A 21,329-nucleotide genomic window follows, 5' to 3' on the forward strand; every position below is an offset into this window, starting at 1 on the left:
TCCCTTTTGACAGCTCTTGCCATATTGTCCAGGCTGGCCTAGATCTTATGATTCTCCTGCCTCAGCCTCCTTAGTAGCTATGATTACAAGTGTGTACCTGTATAAGCAGCTGAATTTATTTTAAAACCACGGACATGTATTTTTTTCAGTGGTAGGGATTGAACCCAAGGGCACTCTACCGCTGAGCTATATCCCCAGCTTTTTTTTTTTTTAAAGTTTTGAGACAAGTTCCACTAAGTTGTCTAGGCTGGACTCAGATTTGTGATTTTCTCTCTCAGAGGCTGGGATTACCGTCGTGTGCCACCATGCCTAGCACCTTCCCTGGTTTCCAACAGCGGAAGTCTGCTGAGGTGAAGGGAATTTCTAGAGCCTCCTTGACCCTGCATCAATATACGAGAGGACCGTATGCTGCTGTCTGTGTGTGGGACCATCTGGGCCAGGGTCAGGCAGATACGGCCACAGCCAGTCTCACTCAGTTTCTGGATGCCACCAGACCTGAAGGGCTTCTGGGGGCCCTGGGGGACAGGAAGCAGACGGGTCTCAGCAGCATCCTGAGAGGACAGAGGACGTGAGGTCCACACGTTCTCCCCCGAGAAGTCTGACTCCTCGGGAAGGAGGAGAAGGAAGCCAGTCTTCGCTTGGCCTCGAAGTTACACCGCATTGCAGAAAACCCAGACTCCATTTCCCACACCTTGTAGGGCTTGAGATTGCTCAGATACAAACACTGAGAAAATTTCTTTGAGAACGTTCATATCGTCAATGGGCAGCTGGGGGGCATCTATGGTGTGCCAGGCTCCGTGCCAGCCCCTGGGCTGCAGCTGGGAGCGACCTCCTGGGTACTTGTCAGTGCCAGGCTGAGCCGTGTGGCCCAAGGCAAGGGGAAAACAGGACCCCTACGTATACTTATCAAAACATTTCCCCGTGTTTTAATCAAGTGGAAAAAGTTAATAAAAGCCTACAATAGAAACCATGACTCTATATAAAGCCCCCTTGTGACTGATCTGCGGCTGTCATGGTCACACTCGTAAACTTGTTCTTGGAGATTTAACAGCCATGTGGGTTGGGGTTACTGCTTATGCCACAGTGGTGCAGGGCTGCGAAATCAACAATTTACCTTTGTTTACATTTTGACTTCCTCTCATTATCATTTGTTGGCATTAATTTTTGTTTTTACAATAATTGCTTTAAACTATAATTATATTGATGACTCCATTTCTGACACCCACTTAAATTTCTGCCCTGGAACTTGTTTCCATTCAAATGTGCATGTTGGGATGCAGGGAGGGGACAAAAAATAACTATTGGTGGTGAGAAGCTTGTCTGCTGAGGGAGCACTGGACAAATTCCTGAAATTTTTGTACTGGGAATCAAACTCAGGACCTTGTGCTTGCCAGACAGGCGCTTGTGCCGCTGAGCTATATTCCTGGCCTAGATTCCTAAGTGAAATAAGGCAAGAGTGCAGAGAAAACAGGGAAATGGGCTCTCCCAGCAGGGAAAGAGCAAGTGCAAAGGCCCCGTGGAAAGCACAAAGATAAACCTAATGGAGATGCCGTTTATAAAGGTTAAAACTTTGTTCCTAAAAATAAAGCTGGGGGATTTCAACTTCCCAATTTCAAATCTGACTAGAAAGCTATAGTAATAAGATAGGGTGGTCCTGTCCGATGGACAGACATACACATCAGTGGCAGAGAGTGAGAGTCCAGAAGTGGACACTTTACATACATGGTCAGTTTGTTTTTGACCTGGTGCTGAGACAATGCCATGTGGAAAGAAAAGTCTTTTTAACCAATGGCCCTGGTCAGAGATCATCACATGGGAAAGTGGGGCTGGACCCCACCTCACTCAAAGTGGATCATGGACTTAACTGTAAGAGCTAAAGTGACAAAATTCTTAGAAGAAAGCATAGCAGGATTAGGCAATAGTTTCTACACAGGACACAAAAAACACAGGTGAGAAAAAAGATATATATATATATATATATATATATAAATCAGACTTCATCAAAATGAAGAACTTGGTACTTTAAAGAACACCACCAATAAAGTGAAAAACCCATCAAATGGGGGAAAGTACCTGCAAATCACATATCTGGTAACTGTTTGGTGTCTAGAACATATAAAGATCTTCACAATTCAACAATAAAAAGACAAGTAAACCAATAAAAAGACAAGTCCAATTAGCAAGTGGACAAAGGATTCAAACAGATATTTTTCTAAAGAAAATGTGCAAATGGTTAGTGAAAATGGCACATGAAAACACCACTAGTCGTTTGTCAATACGATATCAGTTATTAGGGGAATACCATTCAAAACCACAATGAGATGTCATGTCACACTTACTTGAAGGAGTCTGCTGCCAAAGTTAGACAGTGACAAATGTTGGCGAGGATGTGGAGAAACTGGAACTATTGTGCATTGTTGATGGGAATATAAAAGGGTGCAGCCACTTTGGAAACCAGCCTGGCATGTCTGATTGCTACCCTTAGATTGCTACACCTAGCAGCTCCACTCTGAGGGGTATACCTAAAAGAACTGAAAGTCGTGTCCATAAAAAACACTGTCTGTAAATGTTTATAGCAGCCTTCTACGTAACTTCCAGAACTTCATCTATCCATTGACTGACAGAGAAAACGGTAGACAAAATACAGCATATCCATACAATGGAAGATCCCACGTCCATACAAGTTCACAAAGTACTGACACATGATACATCACAGATGAATCACACATTGTATGAGTCCATTTGTACAAGAGACCCAGAAGAGGCAAGTCTACAGAGACAGAAAGCAGATAAGTAGTTAGGGCTGGGAAGAGGGAAACTGGGAGGTGAATACCAGGATATGAGGGGCTGGAGAGGAGTGATGAAGATGTTCTAAAATTAGTGGTAATGATTGTACAACTGTGAATACATGAATGGGTAAAGATTAAATGGCTAAATGAATGAGATGCAGACTGTAGCTCAACAAAGTGGTGATAAACAGCAGTAAGTGGCATTGCTGTCCTAGAGTTGGCCCTGAGCTACCTGGAAAGCAAGTCCCACAAGGAGGGCTGAGGCAGCCTTTTATAGTTTGTATCTAGATATACCCCATAGCCTCATGCAATCATAGATGGGGCTTATCAGAGCTGGGTGGATCTAGGGTGTGATGCTGGGATTAACGGTGCCCCACCCTACTTTTGGGTGGCACCAGCCAAAGCTTGGGTAGCTTGGATGAAATACAAAAGCAGGCTTGCTGCTGCTGCTCCTGTGCTCCTCTGCTGCTTGCTGTTGACTGTCTGCCCTGCCATGGACTGTTTCTCCTTTGCAATGCCCCTCTACATTGCCAAAGGTGCCTTAGAGCCAGCCAACTGTGGACTGAAACCTTTACAAACTGTGACCCAAATAAATAAGCCTCCTTTACCTTTGGGTGTCACATATTTTGTGTCAGCAATGAAAAACATAATGAAGACACAGCCTTACTGAATTGTGGGAAGAATGTTGATGAACCCGGGGTACAATCTGTTCCCGACCACAGGCAAAAGCACCTGACCACTTTGTGCTTGCCTCACCTTGCTAGAAAAACTAGAGTTCAGAGACCATGAGGAGGAAGGAGGAAGGTGGAAGGAGGCGCAACTGCTGGTTGCTCCAGTTCTCTGGGGAATTTTTAATGCATCTGCGAGATGCTTGTAAAAGCAAGCTGTATCTTATGGGAGATACAGCTACCAAAGGGATGCTCTGGCTCTAAGCCTTGGGGAGGAGGAGATGGAAAGGAAGTTGAGAGATGACAGCCTCCAGCAGTACATCCTCTGATTGGGAACAGGAATAGAGTCCAGTTTCTGTTTTAAGGTTCAAACACCCTGTTTTGAATCATTCCTTAATAATTTTAGCTCTCTTGGTCTGATTTCCCCAAGTAAACAGCAAATCCTCTCTTGCTAGAACTATAATTGCTAGGATTTCTGCCTCCTGCCAGTGCTCCACCCAATGATGGAAAACAATGAAGTGCTGGTCCTTGACATGGATGGACAGGGTGGGTCTTGACCTCACTGAACACCTATGATCTTCACTCCCCTCTGGGAAGAGCACTTTGGTTTCTTTGAGGGATCACCCCTCTCCACTCAGCTCTTTTGGTGGAGATGGAGCTGATCTGCTCCTCCACCACTTCCTCCATACCAGGACCTCCCCTCCCTTCTCTTTTTTCTTTACCGTATTGGGGATGGGGCCCAGGGCCTCATACGTGCTAGACAATCTATCCCTAAGTTACATCCCCAGCCCTTTCTATTAGTATTTTTATTATTTTGAGACATAGCCTCACTAAATTGCCCAGGCTAGCATTGAACTTGAGATCCTCTTGCCTCAGCCTCCTGACTAGCTAGGATTATAAGTGTATACTACAGTGCCTGGCAAGAGTAGGCTAGTGGTCCAGGCTGGTCAGTGAAAGCTGCAGAGGTTGTTGTATGGATGGGCATGTGATTTAATTTGGGATAATGAGATTCAGGCCTAGAAGCTGTGCAGGATCTTGGGAAGCAGAAGCTCCTGCTTTGAGTTGCAATTGTTGAGAAGGAATGGGCACATGAGAAAAGCTGGCTGAGGAATGCAGGATGACCTGAGAAACTCTTACATCCAGCCAGACCTGAATCCTAGATATCCTGGAGTTTTACAAGTGTCACAATCTGATTAATTCCCTCTGTGGCTTTGGTGTTCTGTACCTTCACACAGTTCTAGCTGCTGCAGAAATACAGAGAGAAAGAGATGTGACCAGAAGTTGAGACCATGAAGTTTAGTTCTATGATGAATAATAATCTTTCTGGGCCTCAGTTACTCTGCAAAACAGGGTTCATGCTTCTGGAGGCTCTTCATACTTCTCTGACTTCAAGGTTGAGCGGTGTAGCTCAGATCTCTCTCTGAAGTTTCAGACTCACAAATCTGCTTAGTTGTCTTCAGACCTCACAAATAGAACTGATTTTATTTCCCCCCATTACTTTTCTATTTCATTCTTCTTCTTAATGTATGGTATTCTAGGCTGGAAACTGAAAACCATCCTCCACTATCTACTCTTCCTTTCTTCCTCTCTTTGTAATAGAGTTCTTCCATTTTAATTGAGCACATGAGTGCCCAAATAAAGACTATATTTCACAGACTCCCTTGCAGCTAGTTATGATCATGTGACCAATTCCAGCCAGTGGGATGCAAGCAGAAGTGATATGCAACTTCTGGGTCTGGCCCTTAAAAAAGAAGGACAAAAAGTAAAAATAAAAAAGAGGCACGACTTTCCTTTTCATGTTCTCCCTTCTTACTGGTTAGGATGCATGCACAGGGTGAGCTGTGACTCATCTTGCCAGTGAGGGTTAACTTTGGGGATAGCAGAGAACAGGACTGAAGGTCCCTGGTGATGCTTAGCAGCCTTGGAACCTGCATGCTCATATCTGGACTGTCAGTCTTGTTATTTTGGGCCTCTTGAAGGTTGTTGGACTTAGCAAAGAAAAAAATACTAGAATCTTACCTCAGAGCTAGAAGAGGAAGTTAGAAGATTCTAGAAGACTAATGAAGATGTCCAGAGAGCACGTGAGAGGGCAGATGAGCCTGGGTCTGACTCTCACTCTCTCAGATCATCTTACTCCTCCTGAACTTCTGTTTCTCCTATGTATGATGACTGATTGTATACAACAGTTCTGACCTTCTGTGGGACTGTTTATTCTAGGACAGATGTTGAAGCTCGGACACCAGTGGGACCAGAGAGTCCTTCCTATAAGCTGGCTAAATGGGCCGGGGGGGGTCGTGATGGAACCAAGAACGTGAGTCCCTCCTCACGGGGGTAGTCGCCACTCAGCTCCCGCTGATTGCTGCCACATGGGAATGCAAGATTGCCAGATTTCCTAATTTTTCAAGAAGAGCTGGAAATCTAGATTGTTTTGGTCTGTGCAATCTCCTGATTTTAAAATGTTGGCGACAAATTCACATTTTTTCAAACACTCTGGGGGCCAAACAAAAATATCTGCAGGCTGAATTTGGCTGGGAGCCTCCAGTCAGGAATTTCTGTTTTGATACTATTTTCCTTCTTTCCTTCCTTTGCTTAACAAATATTTACTTGACACCTACTAAGTAGGAAGCACCATTCTATTCCCTGCATATAAAGCAATAACAAAACAGGAAATAAAGAAGTCCCCATCCTCCTGAAGCTTTACAATCTAAGCGGTTGTTTTGACTCATTCATTCAACAAATATCAATTGAGCAAGTCTTCCCAGCACTGAGCTTGTCCGGGAAGGCAAATGTTCACAGTCCCTGCCTTCATGGTGCTTCTAGTCTACAGGGGAAGCAGACAGCGCAAAACCACGGGGGGGGGGGCGGGTGGTGGGGAGAGACGCGGTTCAGGTGGAAGGAAACGGTTACAAACGGGTTCTTAGGACAGCAGCAGTAAAAATGAGAACTAAAGTGGGGTGCAGTAATGAACACCAGCAGTCCTGCTCCTCATGGAAGCTGAAGCTGGAGGGTTGCTTGAGTTCACGAGTTCAAGAACAGACTGTGCAACATAGCAAGGCCTTATCTCAAAAAAAAAAAAAATCTTGAAAAATAAGTACAATTCAATCCTGTAAAAAAATTCTAGAATATTCTAGGTCATAGCAAAGGCTTCCAGCATGCCCCTTTTCATGTCTCCTCAGCTGCAGTCACTTCTGCCCACGTAGGGCCTTCTACAGTGAGCACTGGGATTCCCTACCTCAGGGCTTTCGTGGGATCAGGTCAGAAGTACAGGGCGTACCCCGGAGGAAGCCCTCAGCCCACAATGGAAGGGGATTTTTGGATAAATATCCCACCTCCCTCAGGCTCTGGGTGGCTTGTTGGAGACCACTACATAGTGCCTCTGAGCAGGATTTAATATAAGCAACTGGCTTTCCATGTTTACTTGTGAGTTGTCCGAAGCTTAGGCACCATGTCTGAAGACGGGCAGTGGACTCATAGTAAGTGAACCTCTGTGAGTCACTGGTCACCCTGAGGCCTGTATTGGCCTGTGAAGCTGTCATGCCTCAAAGGACAAGATAAGGCCACAGCTGAGGACATCTGGCTCCAACCCCAATTAATTTAAAGGAGACTATAGCTGAGGTTTCCGCACTACTACAATAAATACCAACCTAAAGATAAGGTAGTTCTCCTGATTGACATAATTTACTACTTGGGAAAATTCTCCCAAGGTCCTGCTCAGATTCCCACAGTTTTTTGAGTATCCCTCTCCTTTGTTTGTAAACCAAATAAATAAACTTCTCTGGGCTGCCCAGAGAAGTCTTTGTCTTAACCCAGAGAATCTCGAATGCTGTAAGAGAGTTGGACCCTCCTGGAGCCCTGAAATCATTTCATTTGTCTCATTTATTTAAGCCTTTGCTGTCCACTCGTTTGGAAGATTGTGGGCCTGATCAGCTTGCAATAATTAAGGGTTAATTAACCCGATAGTGGCTCAGCTCCCAGGCCTGTTCCACACAGCCTGAGGTCCCACTTCCCACAGCACTGTTCATGCAGCCTGCAGTGGTCCGCTTCCTTCTCTGCCTCACTTTCCCACTCTGCACCCTGGGCTTCCAAGGGTCACCTCCCAAATAAGCCAATCACACTCACTCACTGTCTCAGGATCTATCTCTGAGGAAGCCAGCTAAGAAGGGACACGATGTGGCCGGTTCAGAACAGCAAGCTGCCCAGGGCAGGTAGTGGAAATGCGGCTAAGGAGGGGCGGGTGACCAGGTTGGTGTGAGGTCTGGCAAGGGGGAAGCCACGGTGACTTGCCAGCAGTGCAGTAATGCCACCAAGTGCTGGAAGGGGAAGCAGCCAAAGTTGCGAGACCAGACAGGAAGCCAAGCTGGGGTGACAGTGGTTAGGATGCAGAAGAGTGGCTGGTGATGAGAAATGACATGGGCCAGGGACATGGGACTGGTAAGGAGCTCTGGACTGTGTCCTTTTCCTGCGGTTCCCCCCCACCCACTTGGGTTTAAGGAGCAATGGGAGGACACATACACAAAGGGCATACCCAGGGTCACCAGGTCCTTCCTGATGCATAAGAAGCGAGTTGCCCAGAGCTATATAGAACTTCACAAGTGGCCACTTTGAAAGGCAAGAAGAACAAAGTAACATTTCTCTGCACGTTGACTTTACCGGGGTGGACGGGACAGCCATAGAACAGCCTGATGTAGTGGGCAGTGCACCGGGAGGCCCCTGGGGAAGCCCACCTGCTGGCGATAGTTGCTGTGCCTGCTCTGGAGTCTGCACAGCTCTCACCTAAGCCACGCACAGCCCAAACATGCGTGCGGGGGGTTCCCGCAGGCGCTGCTAGACGCATTAATGGCATTCCTACGCAGCGAGAAATTTCTGCACCACCAACACCATTTTTATATCCTTTACAACGAAATGGCAGACAATAAATCTATCCTGCTAATTACACATCCAGCTTGTTATGACCCCCATAAAAACCATGAGCAGCTGGAAAAGCCATGAGGTGATGTCAAATCATATTCCTGGTCTCTAAACAGAAACAGAAATATTTTCCAGGTGCTGGCAAGTCTCAGGGTTCCCACCCGGGCGTGGAAGCAGCTGCCCATGGGTCACTCACCTCTGAGCAGATGATCGCTAGGCTGTCCTCTTAAGTGCCACTCTCTGCCCCCATGTGTCCCCCTGAAGAGACGGCAGATGTCTAGGGCATCCACCTGTACTCCGTGAAGAAGTCTTTGGGATGAAATGTCAGGACTTGGCTAAGTCAAATGCTTTGAGCACTGGGGTTCATTATTGCACTATGAAGGTGGTATCAAATCTCTTCCATTCACCACAAATCAGCGCCTACCACTGGCCCAGAATTCTAACTGGATGGTTCCGGAACATAATTTGCAAAGCTGTCACTAAGACCCATGTTGGAGAGGACAATGCCTCTCCCTGCTCTCAGAAAAAAGGAAAGAAAGTTAAAATCATTTGCTGTAGATACTAAGATAACAGGGAAGAAGAAAACCATTTCCTTTGTTTTTTTTTTTTTACCGCATTACCGCTTGTGGCTACAGGGCATCCTTGCCCTCAAGGGCAGGGGACCACCAAAAACAACGGACGGGTTTGTATGCTACCAAGTACATGGTGGTTGCTTCATGTGTCCGACGGGAAGACGTAGGAGACAATAGAAGGGGAAGCAAGGGCCGGGGATATAGCTCAGTGGCACAAGCGCCTGCCTGGCAAGCACAGGGTCCTGAGTTCAATTCCCGGTACCAAAAAAAAAGAAGGGGAAGCAAATTAAATTTTCACATGTCAAAGGAAAATCTCACAGGCGGTTTCAAACCCGGGATGACCAAAAGGGGCAGCTTTTGTTGGAGAAGCTGTCTCATTATCTGCCCCCACAATTCCCAGGGCAAACCGGCTGGATCAACAGTCATGTGGAAAAAAAGAAAAGAGAAAGATACAAAATCGATTCTTACCTTCCCGTATCTGGACGCAAAAGTCCCCGTGAGTAAGGAGTGAAAAATAATTATTGTCTCATCCAAGTCCCACACGAAGACACGCTGCGATGAAAGAGAGGAAGAGAATGGAGACGAATGGGCTCGCTTGCATCTGACTTAATGTCTGCAGAAATTAATTCCCTCGGAGGAAAAGAAGTCTTGAAACACATTATCTTTAAGTTATAAAACATGTGACTCCAATGCCTTGTGAATCCCCGTCCAACCTCATCTATGGAAAGTGTGCTCTGATGGCCAAGTTCTGGGCTCCTATCAACCCCACAGATGCCAGAACCAAGAAGCCTGTGCTTGCCTTCCACATAAAAACTCAGAAAAGGAGGCGTTCAGGCCAAAAACAACAATAAAAATCATATAACTCACTTGACAACATGAAATACTACCATTTTAATTTGCTGCTTACCATAAGCCCAACTATTTCTAGCCATTTCTGTTTTTAGCAAGTCTTGCAATTACTTTCCTAATGCTAAAGAGCACATTTCTCTTTACTCACTGATTTGCCAACAACTTGATGGTGTCATTTGACAGCACTGTCTGAAAGATGAGGGTTTAGCTCGTGGGAGCCTCCCTTGTTTTCAGGAAGCTTACTTTTTTCACACACGTGAACCCCTCTACTACCAAGGCTCTCCGCTTTGGAATCCTCCCGGGGCTGAAATAGTAAACTCGGTGTGAACCCCCTGCCTCCTGTTTTCTCTGGTATTCACTGGCTTCAGCTTTACTTTTGTCTTGTCAATTGCGGTCGACTAGTTTGTATGCATGGTTTTGTAACTATGATTAAGTCTTCTGTGCTCTGTCTGCCTGTTGGTTTTAAAGGTTGGTCACTAATAAAAAAATATTTGCAACCTGTGATTATTCACTGCAGAGCCAAACATATTTTACTGTCCCCTCCGTGTGTTCAACCTCACAGCCCCACACCCACTCTAAGGAGAACGCCCCTACCGCTAAGGACACAGGTACTCTGTCAGTCATGCTCTATCCTGATCAAAATAATGCCACATCTCAGTGTTTTCATAAATGAACCACATTTGGCTGGTATAACTACTTGTTTCTGTTGGAGTTTATTGACTGCATTTATTTTTTCTTGTTCAGCGAATGTGCTTTCATTCTAATCTCATATTTAGCCATACTCTCTGTATCAAAGATATTCATCCTCAGTGATAGAATGCTCCAATGTAGCGATTTCCCTTCACTACGTTTCTGAGTGGGATCTACTCCTACCTGGATTCCCAGGCTCCCTGTCTCCCCGCCCTCATCTCTGTTTAGTTTTCCTGAGTATATCCTTAAGTTGCCTTTTTTGACTGGGTGCATGAAAAGCAATCTCCCTGAATTTTTGCGGATGTGCTAACTTTATTTTCTTCATGTTTCTCTGGGTAGAGACTTCCAATTGGAAAATAATGCCCTCTATGTCTTTGATAATTCTTCCATTATCTTCTAGAGGATTTGTGGGTCATGGAGGAAAAATCCGATCTTTCATTGATCCTTAGTCCTTGTAGTTTTTGGCTTCTTTTCCTTCCAGGGTTTTACCTGGTATCCTGAAGTCCCATGAGGATACACCTAGGTGTGGTATTTCTTTTCATTCACACTGTTCAGCACTTGAGCATTGTCAATCCAATGACTTGTATCTTCCTCCATCTCTGACAATTTTTTATTTTTATCTTTAAATATTACATTTGATTTATCTGTATTATTGTTTTCTTTTCCTGGAATTTCTAATAGTTTTTTTTTTTTTTTTTTTTTGTACCGGGAATCAGACACTTGTTTTGCTGAGCTATATCCCCGGCCCAGAATTTCTAATCTTTAAATTATGCCTTTTGGATTGATAGGGTTTCTCCTTCTAAGCCATACTTTCTGTAAGTTTGTCTTTTTGATCTGTGTTCTGAGTAATTATTAAACTTCCTCTTCTAGCCTGTTTTCTCATTTAAAAATTACCGTAACTGTATTTTGTTTTGAATATTCTTTTCCCAATAGCCTCCAGTTCTTATTTTATAGATGTAAAATCTTTTTGAATTTTTACAAGAAGATGACGAGATTTTTTCTAAGTTCTTTTCTTTTTTTAAATTATTTTAGTTCTCATTTCTCCCATTTATTTATTTGGGCTTCTATTTTTCATTCTGTTGTTTTTCCTCACTTTCCTGGTGATCATTATTTTTAAGAACAAAGGAACTTTTTTTCCTTTTTTAGTCTCTGTGGCTGGTGCTGAGAAGGGAGCAAATATACCTACTCAGTCTGCCACTGTGAACGGGCCCCCTTTAAACTCTGAGGCCAGTGGCTGTATTAGCACAGTGGCGTTTGCTATGCCCTTAAAAGTAAAGCGGGGGGGAAAAAAAAAAAGTAAAGCGGGGTACCTAGAATGAAGAACACAGGTTAGCATCTCAGGTTCTCTAGTACAGAGGTTTTTGAAGCAACTAGTAGAACTGAATGTTGTTTCATAGATTTTTTTGGGTCCAGTTATATCCATGTGCATGGATGTGTTGGGTCACGATAGTAAATGTGCTTCTTATTCTGGATCTTGGTAAAAAATGTTTGAAAACCACTGCTTTTGAGGAGGCCTTTTATAGTTCAATACGCTGCTCTGATTTATCTGAACTACATGAGCTGGATCAGTTTAATTTAGAAATCATAGTTATAGGATTAAAAAAACTAATGAATGTTTTCAAATTTTGGGGCAGGCTCCGTTCATTTATCAGTCACCTCCCCTTTAAAGAAGGCATTCTGCCTTTCTCCTCCCCACCCCGCCTCTACCCCCCAACCCTCGACTCCCAGGGGACACATTCCTGCTGCCATTATGTGGTGGCTCTGCTCCCTAAGCTGCCACAACTTGGACCAGAGTGGGTTCCTAACCCCACATGTGTCAGAGACCTTGTTAGGGGAGAACTTAAAATTGGTGCTTACAAAGGAAGTCATTTTTGGGGAGCTGTTGGCGGCCCAGTTTGGCCATGTGATCTGAAGGAAAGAGAATCCAAATCATAGAGAAGGACAGAGGGTCAAAGGTGGTCCTGGTTTCCGCTGGGAGCAGAGTGCGGCGTGTGGGGAGGGAAGGCAGGAACGTGATTCCCTGCCCGGTCTCCCAGGCCGGTGGCAGTGTCTGCTTGGCACTGTTTTGAGCTGCCCTCGAGTTCTAAGAGGGTCTCTGGTTCCTGAGACAAATTTCTGGTTTTTCACTTAAGCAAGCTCAGGTCAGTTTCTGGCACCTGCAGCTGAAGGATTTTAACTAATACACACTCAAAATTTTCCTCCTTTCCACTTGGATGTAATTTCTCTCCCATGGGCTTTGGTCATTAACAAAACCGCGAAAGACTTAAGAGGTGCGACCCAGGCAAAGCCGCCCCGCTGACATTAAGTCCAGAAGAGCAGCGCAGCTCACACCTTTCTGACTGTTCTCGCCCAGTGGTACTTACGCTGGGGCCAAGAAGCAGATGTTTCCAGAATAACCTCACCCTATAATCCCCAACTTCCATGCCACAACGCTCCTGCCTCCTGCTCCGCTTCATGGAAAATGTCTCTGCAGTCCCACTGTCCCCTACCAGGAGCAGAAGCCCTGTTAGGCTACTACATTTAGCAGGGAGAAAATATTAATGCATGTGCTGTCTTCTGAGTTTTCTACAGCTCTCCAGCAGCAAGCTGGTAGAGACCCTCAGGAATGCAGGAGAGCGGGGAGCAAAGACAACCCAAAGCCAGCTGATTCCTCCCCACCTTTTGCAAAAGCCTCAGCCCACAGAAGGGATTGTGTGGGGTCTCCTCGATCTGGGAAAGGGGTGGCTTTAACAGTGAAGGCGGGCTTGGGGGTGCACGCTTATAGTCCCCACCACTCAGGGGACTGGGGCAGGAGGGTCGCTTGAGCCCTGAGGGTTTGAAGCTGGCCTGGATAGTGAGAGGCTATGCTTTTTTAAAAAAACCCAAACCAAGAAACAAACAAACAACCTCTAAAACAAGGGAAAAGCAAGAGCGGAATGCTTTGGGCTGGGAATGGTCCTTGCAACAGTAGGAACACTTGCTCTGTGGCAGTGCCCTGGGGTAGTAAAGGCAGCTGGTGAACTTCGGCAGGTTGACCAATCACAGAGGATAAGTGTGCTGTCTGTACATAATACCTTCTAGGATGATCAGTGTCTGCACCGGCCACCAATACCTTCAGCCATTCTAGTGAATGCTGGCTGAATACCAGATGCCTCAGTAGTGGGCATCTGTGGCCTGGGTCCCCCAGCATCCATCCCCAGTCTTCTGACAAGAGCATCTTGGTTTCTTCTACTCCTGTGGGCTGTCTCAGCTGAGCTTTCAATCAAGGGGCAAGAACAGGACCCATGCCAGGCCCAGGGAATGCTGTCCCCTTGAACCTGACATTGAGTGAAGTGGTCCTAGGACATACAGTGGCTTGCTGTTTGGCTGGGCAGGCATCCTGAAGGGTACACTGCCTTTGGTGCTTCCTTCTGACCCTGGCTTTGTGGCCTCCTGTCCCTGTCCTTCCCTCCCAGGAAGTTCTGTTTTGCTTTGTATTCAGAACTGGTTTCTATTGGTTTCAACCAAAGGATCTTAGCTAAGGCTCCAAGGTTCTCAGCTGGTGTAGGGCATGGAGTCCAGCAAGTGGCTGGACTTTCACTGACCACTGTGGGCTTTGACCTTGAGGAAGGCAGCCTCGCTGGACTTCTGAAGCTCTTTGATTTTCTGAGATCCCTTGAATCCTGAGATTCCTTGAATCCTGAGGTTCACATGAAATTCTGAGAGGGGACAAATGCTGGTAATGAGGTGGGATTTCCTATCACCCTGATACAGTGGGAACTCAGAGGCAAAATTTCATTGACTTTGAAGCAATGACGAAGATGGTATTTCTTCATGTGTTTGATCTTATGGTTCAGCTTTGTAGCTGCTGCACAAACTGCCTGGGATTATAAATAGGAAGAGATGGTGATGTTTGAATTGCCTGGCTTTGACCCAGGCTTGGCCACTGCTATCTGTACTGAGGTACACTCTGGCCAACCACTGACTACTTTTTTTGTGAAGAAGTACAAACCTGTGAATTTGCTCATTTTCCTCCCTTGATAGATCGTGGTCACTTATATCTGTTTGGGCATCCGTTATGCATATGTCCCCACTGGTGTCCTCCCCCACGAAGGCTGTTTTGGGGGGAATTTCAGCGTCTGATTAGGCATCCTACATTTGCTTTTTTTTTTAAATAACAAATATTAGAGTATCCATCAGACCAGCTGTTTTCAGCCTGGACTGTACACTGGAATGACCATGGAGTTTTAAAAATGTGGGTGCCTAGATGCTACCTTCAGCAAGCCTGACTGGGCCTGGGGTGCAGCTTGAGAATTGATGGTTCTCCAAGTTCTGCAAGTGATTTGGTGCGCACCAGGGTGAAGTCCACTGCCTGAGATGCTAGAACCATGAAAGGATTTGGGCTGCCTCTGGGTGGATAAGTTTAACTTTTAAAACTACTTCCAGAGGAGCTTCACCTGGGGAAGAAGCCCAGGATCTGTATTTTTTTTGAGGGTTTCACTACATATCCCAGACTGGCCTTGAACTTGCTTATGTAGCCTAGGCTGGCCTTGAACTCACAGTGATCCCCCTGCCTCAGCCTCCCGAGTGTTAGGGTTACAGGTTTGTGCCAGCATACCTGGCTGCATTTCACAGAGCATCATGAGTTCTCTGGCATGTCACGAGGGGTAAGAACCTAATTCAGCTGAAGGCCCTTACCCATCCTTTTCTTTACCAGGGACTCTTGGGTAAGGACTCCAACCCAGGATGTCAGCATCCCATGGGGAATTGTCAGGCTCTGTCCTGAATCTGCTGAATTGGATGCTTTGAGTGGGGCCAGCAACCCCCTGGAGATGCTGATGCGGCCAAACTCTGAGATGCACCATCCCCGCTGGCCAGCGCTCCAGTGTGACCAGCCTCACTCCTCCTAACTTTCCCTTCCAGCACTCCTTTCCCGATGACCACCTTCAGGAATAGCGCTGCCCTTGCCCCCTTGCTTGAACCACACTCACAGAGTTCACCAGTCAACATAGGCCCTTGGGATTACCTCGATCTCATTGTCACTTGCCGGGGACGGGTCGCTGCTCCTCTTTGACCTGCCCCGGAGCTTCCCGTCAGGGGCCCGGTGTGGCCTGTCTGTGTCTCCCTCTTTGGCGGGCGTGGAGGGTCCGTTGTGTGTGTTGTAGTCACCTGAAATGAAAGGGAATGGTAGACAAATCAGAAGCTTGGCTGGTGGTGTCTGCCTCCAGGAGCTGTCACACCAGCCCTGCCTAACTCCTGTCACACCAGCCTTGTCTAACTCCAGTATGGAGGCCCAACATCATAGAATTGAAACTGCTCCTCAGTTGCTCATTCAGAACACTCATTTATGACTTTCCATGGTCGAATACAGATTTGTAAAGCAGACAACGGGGGACACATCCTGGTGTCCTTGGACAACTGCCTCACTGCCCTCAGACTAGCAGGAAGCATTCTCCCTGTTCCAGTCCCAGTGCCTCCACCAAAGCTGTGGTGTTCTTTAAGTACACAAATTTAAATACATGTATTTTAATTTTATTTTAGTTTTCTATTTTTCAGACAGAGTCTGGCTACATAACTCAGGCTGGCCTTGAACTTTCGGTGATTCCCCCTGCCTCAGCTTCCCCAGTGCTGGGATTACAGGCATGCGTTACCATACTTGGTTTAAATACATGGCTTTTTATTACATATTACCATCTCTGGCTAACTAATGAGAGAACTCAGGCTTAGTGAGGTCACTGGACTTGCCTGCTATGTCCTACAAATAAATTAGTGCCAAACTTGGGCCTGTTCTTGTCACTAAAGAATGACAAAACCCTGAACCAGCAGGAGGCTTCGAGGACATCCCCTCCCACTTTCTTGCTTTCCAATTGCTTGTTTTAGCTCCCAAGTGCATCCTGCAGCCTCCACCTCGCCTGCTGTAATCTTCAGTTTTGGGATCATCAGGGGGAAATGCCTTTCTCTAAAAGTACTTGGCAAAGGACAGCTTCTTTTTCCTATGCAGGAAAGACTATTTCCCTCCGAAACCCAAGGGAGTCAACTTTGTTTATTTAATATCTATAAAACTTCTTAGCAGACTAAGGACATAATAAGGAAAGATGTGATTTTTGAGTTGTCAGGATGGCTCAGAATTCTCCAAGTCCCCAACAGTTTTAGAGCTCAGCATTCCCAAGCAGTGAGCTAGCAGACACTTTCTCCAGGAGAAAGAATTTTTTCTAAACTTGTAGAGGCTGGACAGCAGTGCACTAAGGTTCAACCTGAATCACTTGGTCTTTTAAGGATATTGGGGCTTAGAGAAAAATTGTTGCCTTCACTAAAGACCAAGCAAATATTTTAAAAAGGGGCAAATCCACACTAAGATGTCTGGCTTCTCTGCTCAGTGTAACTGTCTTGAGATTCTGTCCTGCTAATGCATATCAAAGCTCATCCCTTTGTGATCTGTGAATATCTCCATTTATTAATGGCTTTTCCAACTTCTGTTGGAAATTTTCAATTTTTTTTTGTCTTTCTGAGACAAGGTTTCACTATGCAGTTCAGGCTGGCCTTGAACTCACTTTGTAGAGCAGGCTGGTCTCAAACTCAAAGTGATCCTCCTGCCTCAACCTTCTGAGTGCTGGGATTACAGGTGTGCACCACCACGCCCAGCCTCGTGGCGATTTTCATACAGTGTAAATCTCATCTACCTTCTGTCAGATTTAACCTTATGTAGTTCATATTTTTTGATGCTATTGTAAGAAGAATTTAAATATAGTCTATTTCCCATTGTTATGTCCCTATACAGACATAGGAGTTCTATATATTCATTTAATGTCCCACGACACTAACACTGTGATTTAGAATGTTTTAGTTCTAGTAGCTTTTTCATGAACTCCATCAGATTTTCTACATAGGTGATCATGTCATTTTATTTCATGAAGCTTTGCTTCTTTTATTACATAAAAGATTTGGGGGGGCTGGGGATCTAGCTTGGTGGTAGATCGGAAATGCCTAGTATATGTAAGGCTCTGGGTTCAATCACCATGACTGCAGAAAACAAAACAAAACATGAAACAAAATAAAAAAGATTAAGTCAACCTAGTTATATCTTTAGATGAAAAGCATTGTATTTTATTATTTTAGTTAAAGTGAGTTCTTAAATATATCTCCAGAAGCATTATTTATTTTTGTACATCACTTACTAACATGCAAAGCACATAGTTTTTGGAATCTTCAACAACCTTGTAGAACAGTTAAGACAGATATGATGATTTTTAAATATTGACCAATAAAAATTATATTTTGGGGGCTGGGGAGATAGCCCAGTGGCACAAGCGCCTGCTTGGAAAGTGCAAGGTCCTGAGTTTGATTTCTGGTACCAAAAAAGAAAAAAAAAGCAATCAAAAAACCCCCTCCAAATTATATTCTTGTAGTGTATAACACGATGTTTTGATATATGTGTACACTGGAGCAACTAACATCACACTAATCAACTTATCTATTACTTTATATACTTATTTTTTGTGGTAAGAACACATAAAATCTATGTTCTTCTATGGGAGAAAAGAAGCCCTTTTACATTGTTGATGAGAATGTAAATGGGCTCCACCACTATGGAAATCAGCATGGAGAGATCTCAGAAAACTAGAACTAGAAATTCCATTTGACCTAGCTATTCTCCTTCTAGCTATGTTCCTAAAAGAGTCAGAGACATCATATTACAGCGATACACGCATACTCATGTTCATAGGTCAACTCACAGTAGTTAAATCTTGGAAGTGGCTTATATGTGCATCAAGAGATGAACGCATAAAGGAAATATGGTATTTATACACCATGGAGTATTACTTGGCCACAAAGGATAAACCTGAGGCATTTGTAAGAAGATGGATGCACCTTGAGACCATAATGGTAAGTGAAATAAATCAGACACATCAGTTTAACTATCACATGGTTTCTCTTATTGAGAAACCTAAAGTATAAATAATTTAAAGAGATAAATATAGGAGAGATGATAGTAAACAGAGAGCTAGCTCTTTAGCCAATGGGAAGAGGACCAAGAGATGGAGGGAGGGGAGGGAAGGGAGAGGAAGGGAACATAAAAGGATGGAAGCCATGTTGGGTACATATGCCAACTCCCCATGGTACATGGAATCACTGTGCATGGCAAGTATGTGCTAATAAAAGTTTAAACATTAAAGAAACCTACTTTCTTAGCAATTTCCAGTATTCAATGTACTGTTGTTAACTATAGTCACCCTATTGCAATTTATTTCTCCTATCAAACTGAAATACCGTATCTTTTGATTGAAATCTTCCTAGGAGCACCCCCCGACCCCAGCCTCCGGTAAACACCATTCTGCTCTGTTCTATGAGTTCCACATTTTTTAGATTCCCCATACCAGTGAGGTCATGCAGTATTCTTCTTTTTAAACACAGATGCATTTAGTTTTTTTTTTTTTTTTTCTTGTCTTACTGTACTAGCTAGAGCCTCTAGAAGAGTGTAACAGATGTGGTGAAAGTGGCCCTCTTTGTCTTAGTTTGATTTTGGGGGGATAGTTGTGGGTTTTGGTAGCTATTTGATCTGTTTAGTCTTCTGTAATAAAAATACCATAGACGGTATGGCTTAAACAATAGAAGTTTGTTTGGTTCTGGAGGTTGAAAGTCTGAGATGAAGTGCCAGCTGATCTGATTCCTGGCAAGGGCTCTCTTTTTGGCTTATAAGTGGATGTGTACTTGTGATATCATCACGTGGAGAGTTCCCCTCCCCTTCTCTCCCCTCCTCTGCTCCCCTCCCCTCCCCTCCCCTCCTCTCTTCTTCTCATAAAGGCACTAATCCTATTCTCAAGAGCGCTACTTTCATGACCTAACCCTTGCCCTATAGCATCACACTGATGATTAGAGCTTCACTTACGAATTTCGGGAGTGGTAGAGGCCAAACATTCAGTCTATAACATGTGCTTTTCTGATAAAAGAAGTACCCCTTTATTGTCTACTTTTAGTTTGGGAATAGATGATGGATTTGTCAAATACTTTCTTTGGTATTTATTAATATAATCTGCAACTTGTTAATATTGAAAATAATATAAATTGAATATAAAATTTTCAACCAAATTTGCATCCCTGGGATGAACTCTGCTGGGTTGTGATGTATTAGCCTTTTAAATAGGTTTTTGGACTTAGTTTGCTACCATCTTCTTCAGAAAATTTTTATCTATGCTTATGAGGCATATTAGCCCACAGTTTTCTTACAGTGTCTTTGCCTGGCTTTGGTATCAGGATAATGCTAGCCTTATAGGATGAGTTGGGTGGAAGATTAAGTCTTTATAATCTTTCTTCTTTTCTAACTTCGGCCTTTAGTGCTGTACATTTCCCTTTATGCACTGCTTTCATGACACTCCATAAATTTTGATAAGTTGTGGTTTGATTTTCACTCAGCTTGAAGTACCATTTAATTTCTCTTTGATTTCTTCTTTGATCTATATGTTAGGTAGAAGTGTGTTATTTAGTTTTCAAGTAGTGGGAATTTTCCAGAAATATCTGTTATTTACTACTAATTCAATTCCACTGTTGTCAGAGAACATACTCTGTAAGCCTTGAATCCTTTTAAATGGACAAAAACTTGTTTTATGCTCCAAAGTAAGAGCCTGCCTCGGCAAACATCCCATGTGCTCCAGAAAAGAATGTGTATTTGCTGCTGCTGGTTGGAGCTTCCTATAGAGTCTGCTACCTGTAGTCTTTCCCTTTTATTCCAGATCCTGCTCTACTTTCCAGAGAAAATGACTGTTAGCAGTTGCTTTTGCATTTATCCAGAAATTTCCTACACAAATAGAGTGTCTTAGCCTCTTTCTTGTTGCCGGAACAAAACACTCAACACCCACAACTTATAGGAGGAGAAGTTTATTTTGGTTCATGGGTACAGTCCGTGGTAGGCTGGCTCTGAGGCACAAACAGCATGGCAGAGGGGCACAGTGCAGGGAGGCTGCTCACAGCATGGTGGCCAGGAAGCACAAGGTGAAGGGAGGAGACAGTGACCAGCTTCTTCTGGTCAGACTCTGCCCCTAACAGCAAGTCAGCTACAGCGCCCCTACGATCCAATCACTTGGCAAAAGCCGCGCCTCTAAGCACGTGAAGCCTTGGGCCACACTCTCCATCTAAACCATAACACGCAGGTATTAACCTAAACTTGAGTGAGATGCAGGCTCATCTTTTACATGCAACTCTGCCTCTTGCTTTTCCATACTGACCTCTACCTCTCGCCCTCTGCATCACTTTTTAAAGGCTGTGCAGTTGCCCACCGGCACAACTCTGTTGTGTATCTGACCTGGTTCCTACGAATGTGTATTCAGGTTGTTCTTGTCTTTTGCAGTGATGATGCTAGCATAAACATTTCTTAAGTGTTTGTATCTTCACGGGAGTTTATCAATTCTTAGATGCAGAAGGGTTGGGCTCAAGGGCGCATGCATTTTTAATTTTGTTAGATGCTGCCCAAGTGTATGGAGGAGTCTTCTACACTCCTACTGGTTGAGCGAGATGATCTAAAATGTTAAAAAAAAATCCTCCAGCTTCTTTTTAGAGAACTTGCATACATTTAAATATGCAAAAAGGACAAAGCCTTAAGCAATGACTAGAGGTGTTTTTTCTCTCCAGCAATAAAAGGTGTTCAGATTTTTCCGTCTCTGCTGGCAACTGCCCTGCTGTCACCTGCACACTGAGGACCCGTGCTGATGTCATTTGTCAGCGCAGCGTTCCTTGGGGGCTTGGGGGGAGTGGGGACAGCATCAAGACGCCCTCTCCAGGTGACACAGAGTGTGTGGGCTCTGCCTGTCTCAGTGTACACGCGCCATACCGGCCTCTGTGGCTTGGAAGCAATCACCAGACAGCATCCTGGATCATTTCAAAAGTGGAGTTTTTATGGGGAA

General features: G+C 44.6%; 1 protein-coding gene across 1 annotated transcript in view; it reads right to left on the bottom strand.

The window, feature by feature from the left end:
* Eya2 (EYA transcriptional coactivator and phosphatase 2) overlaps positions 1-21,329 on the bottom strand; it is a 151,378-nt gene that overhangs the window by 53,730 nt on the left and 76,319 nt on the right. The window contains exons 7-8 of the mRNA XM_013518289.1: positions 15,461-15,603; positions 9,406-9,489 (exon numbers count right to left, since the gene is read on the bottom strand). Of these exons, the coding sequence (XP_013373743.1) occupies positions 9,406-9,489; positions 15,461-15,603 (227 nt within the window). The remainder of the gene's footprint in view (positions 1-9,405; positions 9,490-15,460; positions 15,604-21,329) is intronic.

The sequence above is a fragment of the Chinchilla lanigera genome, unplaced genomic scaffold (assembly GCF_000276665.1).
Source record: "Chinchilla lanigera isolate Chin_1 unplaced genomic scaffold, ChiLan1.0 scaffold00044, whole genome shotgun sequence".
In the NCBI taxonomy this organism is placed as follows: domain Eukaryota; kingdom Metazoa; phylum Chordata; class Mammalia; order Rodentia; family Chinchillidae; genus Chinchilla; species Chinchilla lanigera.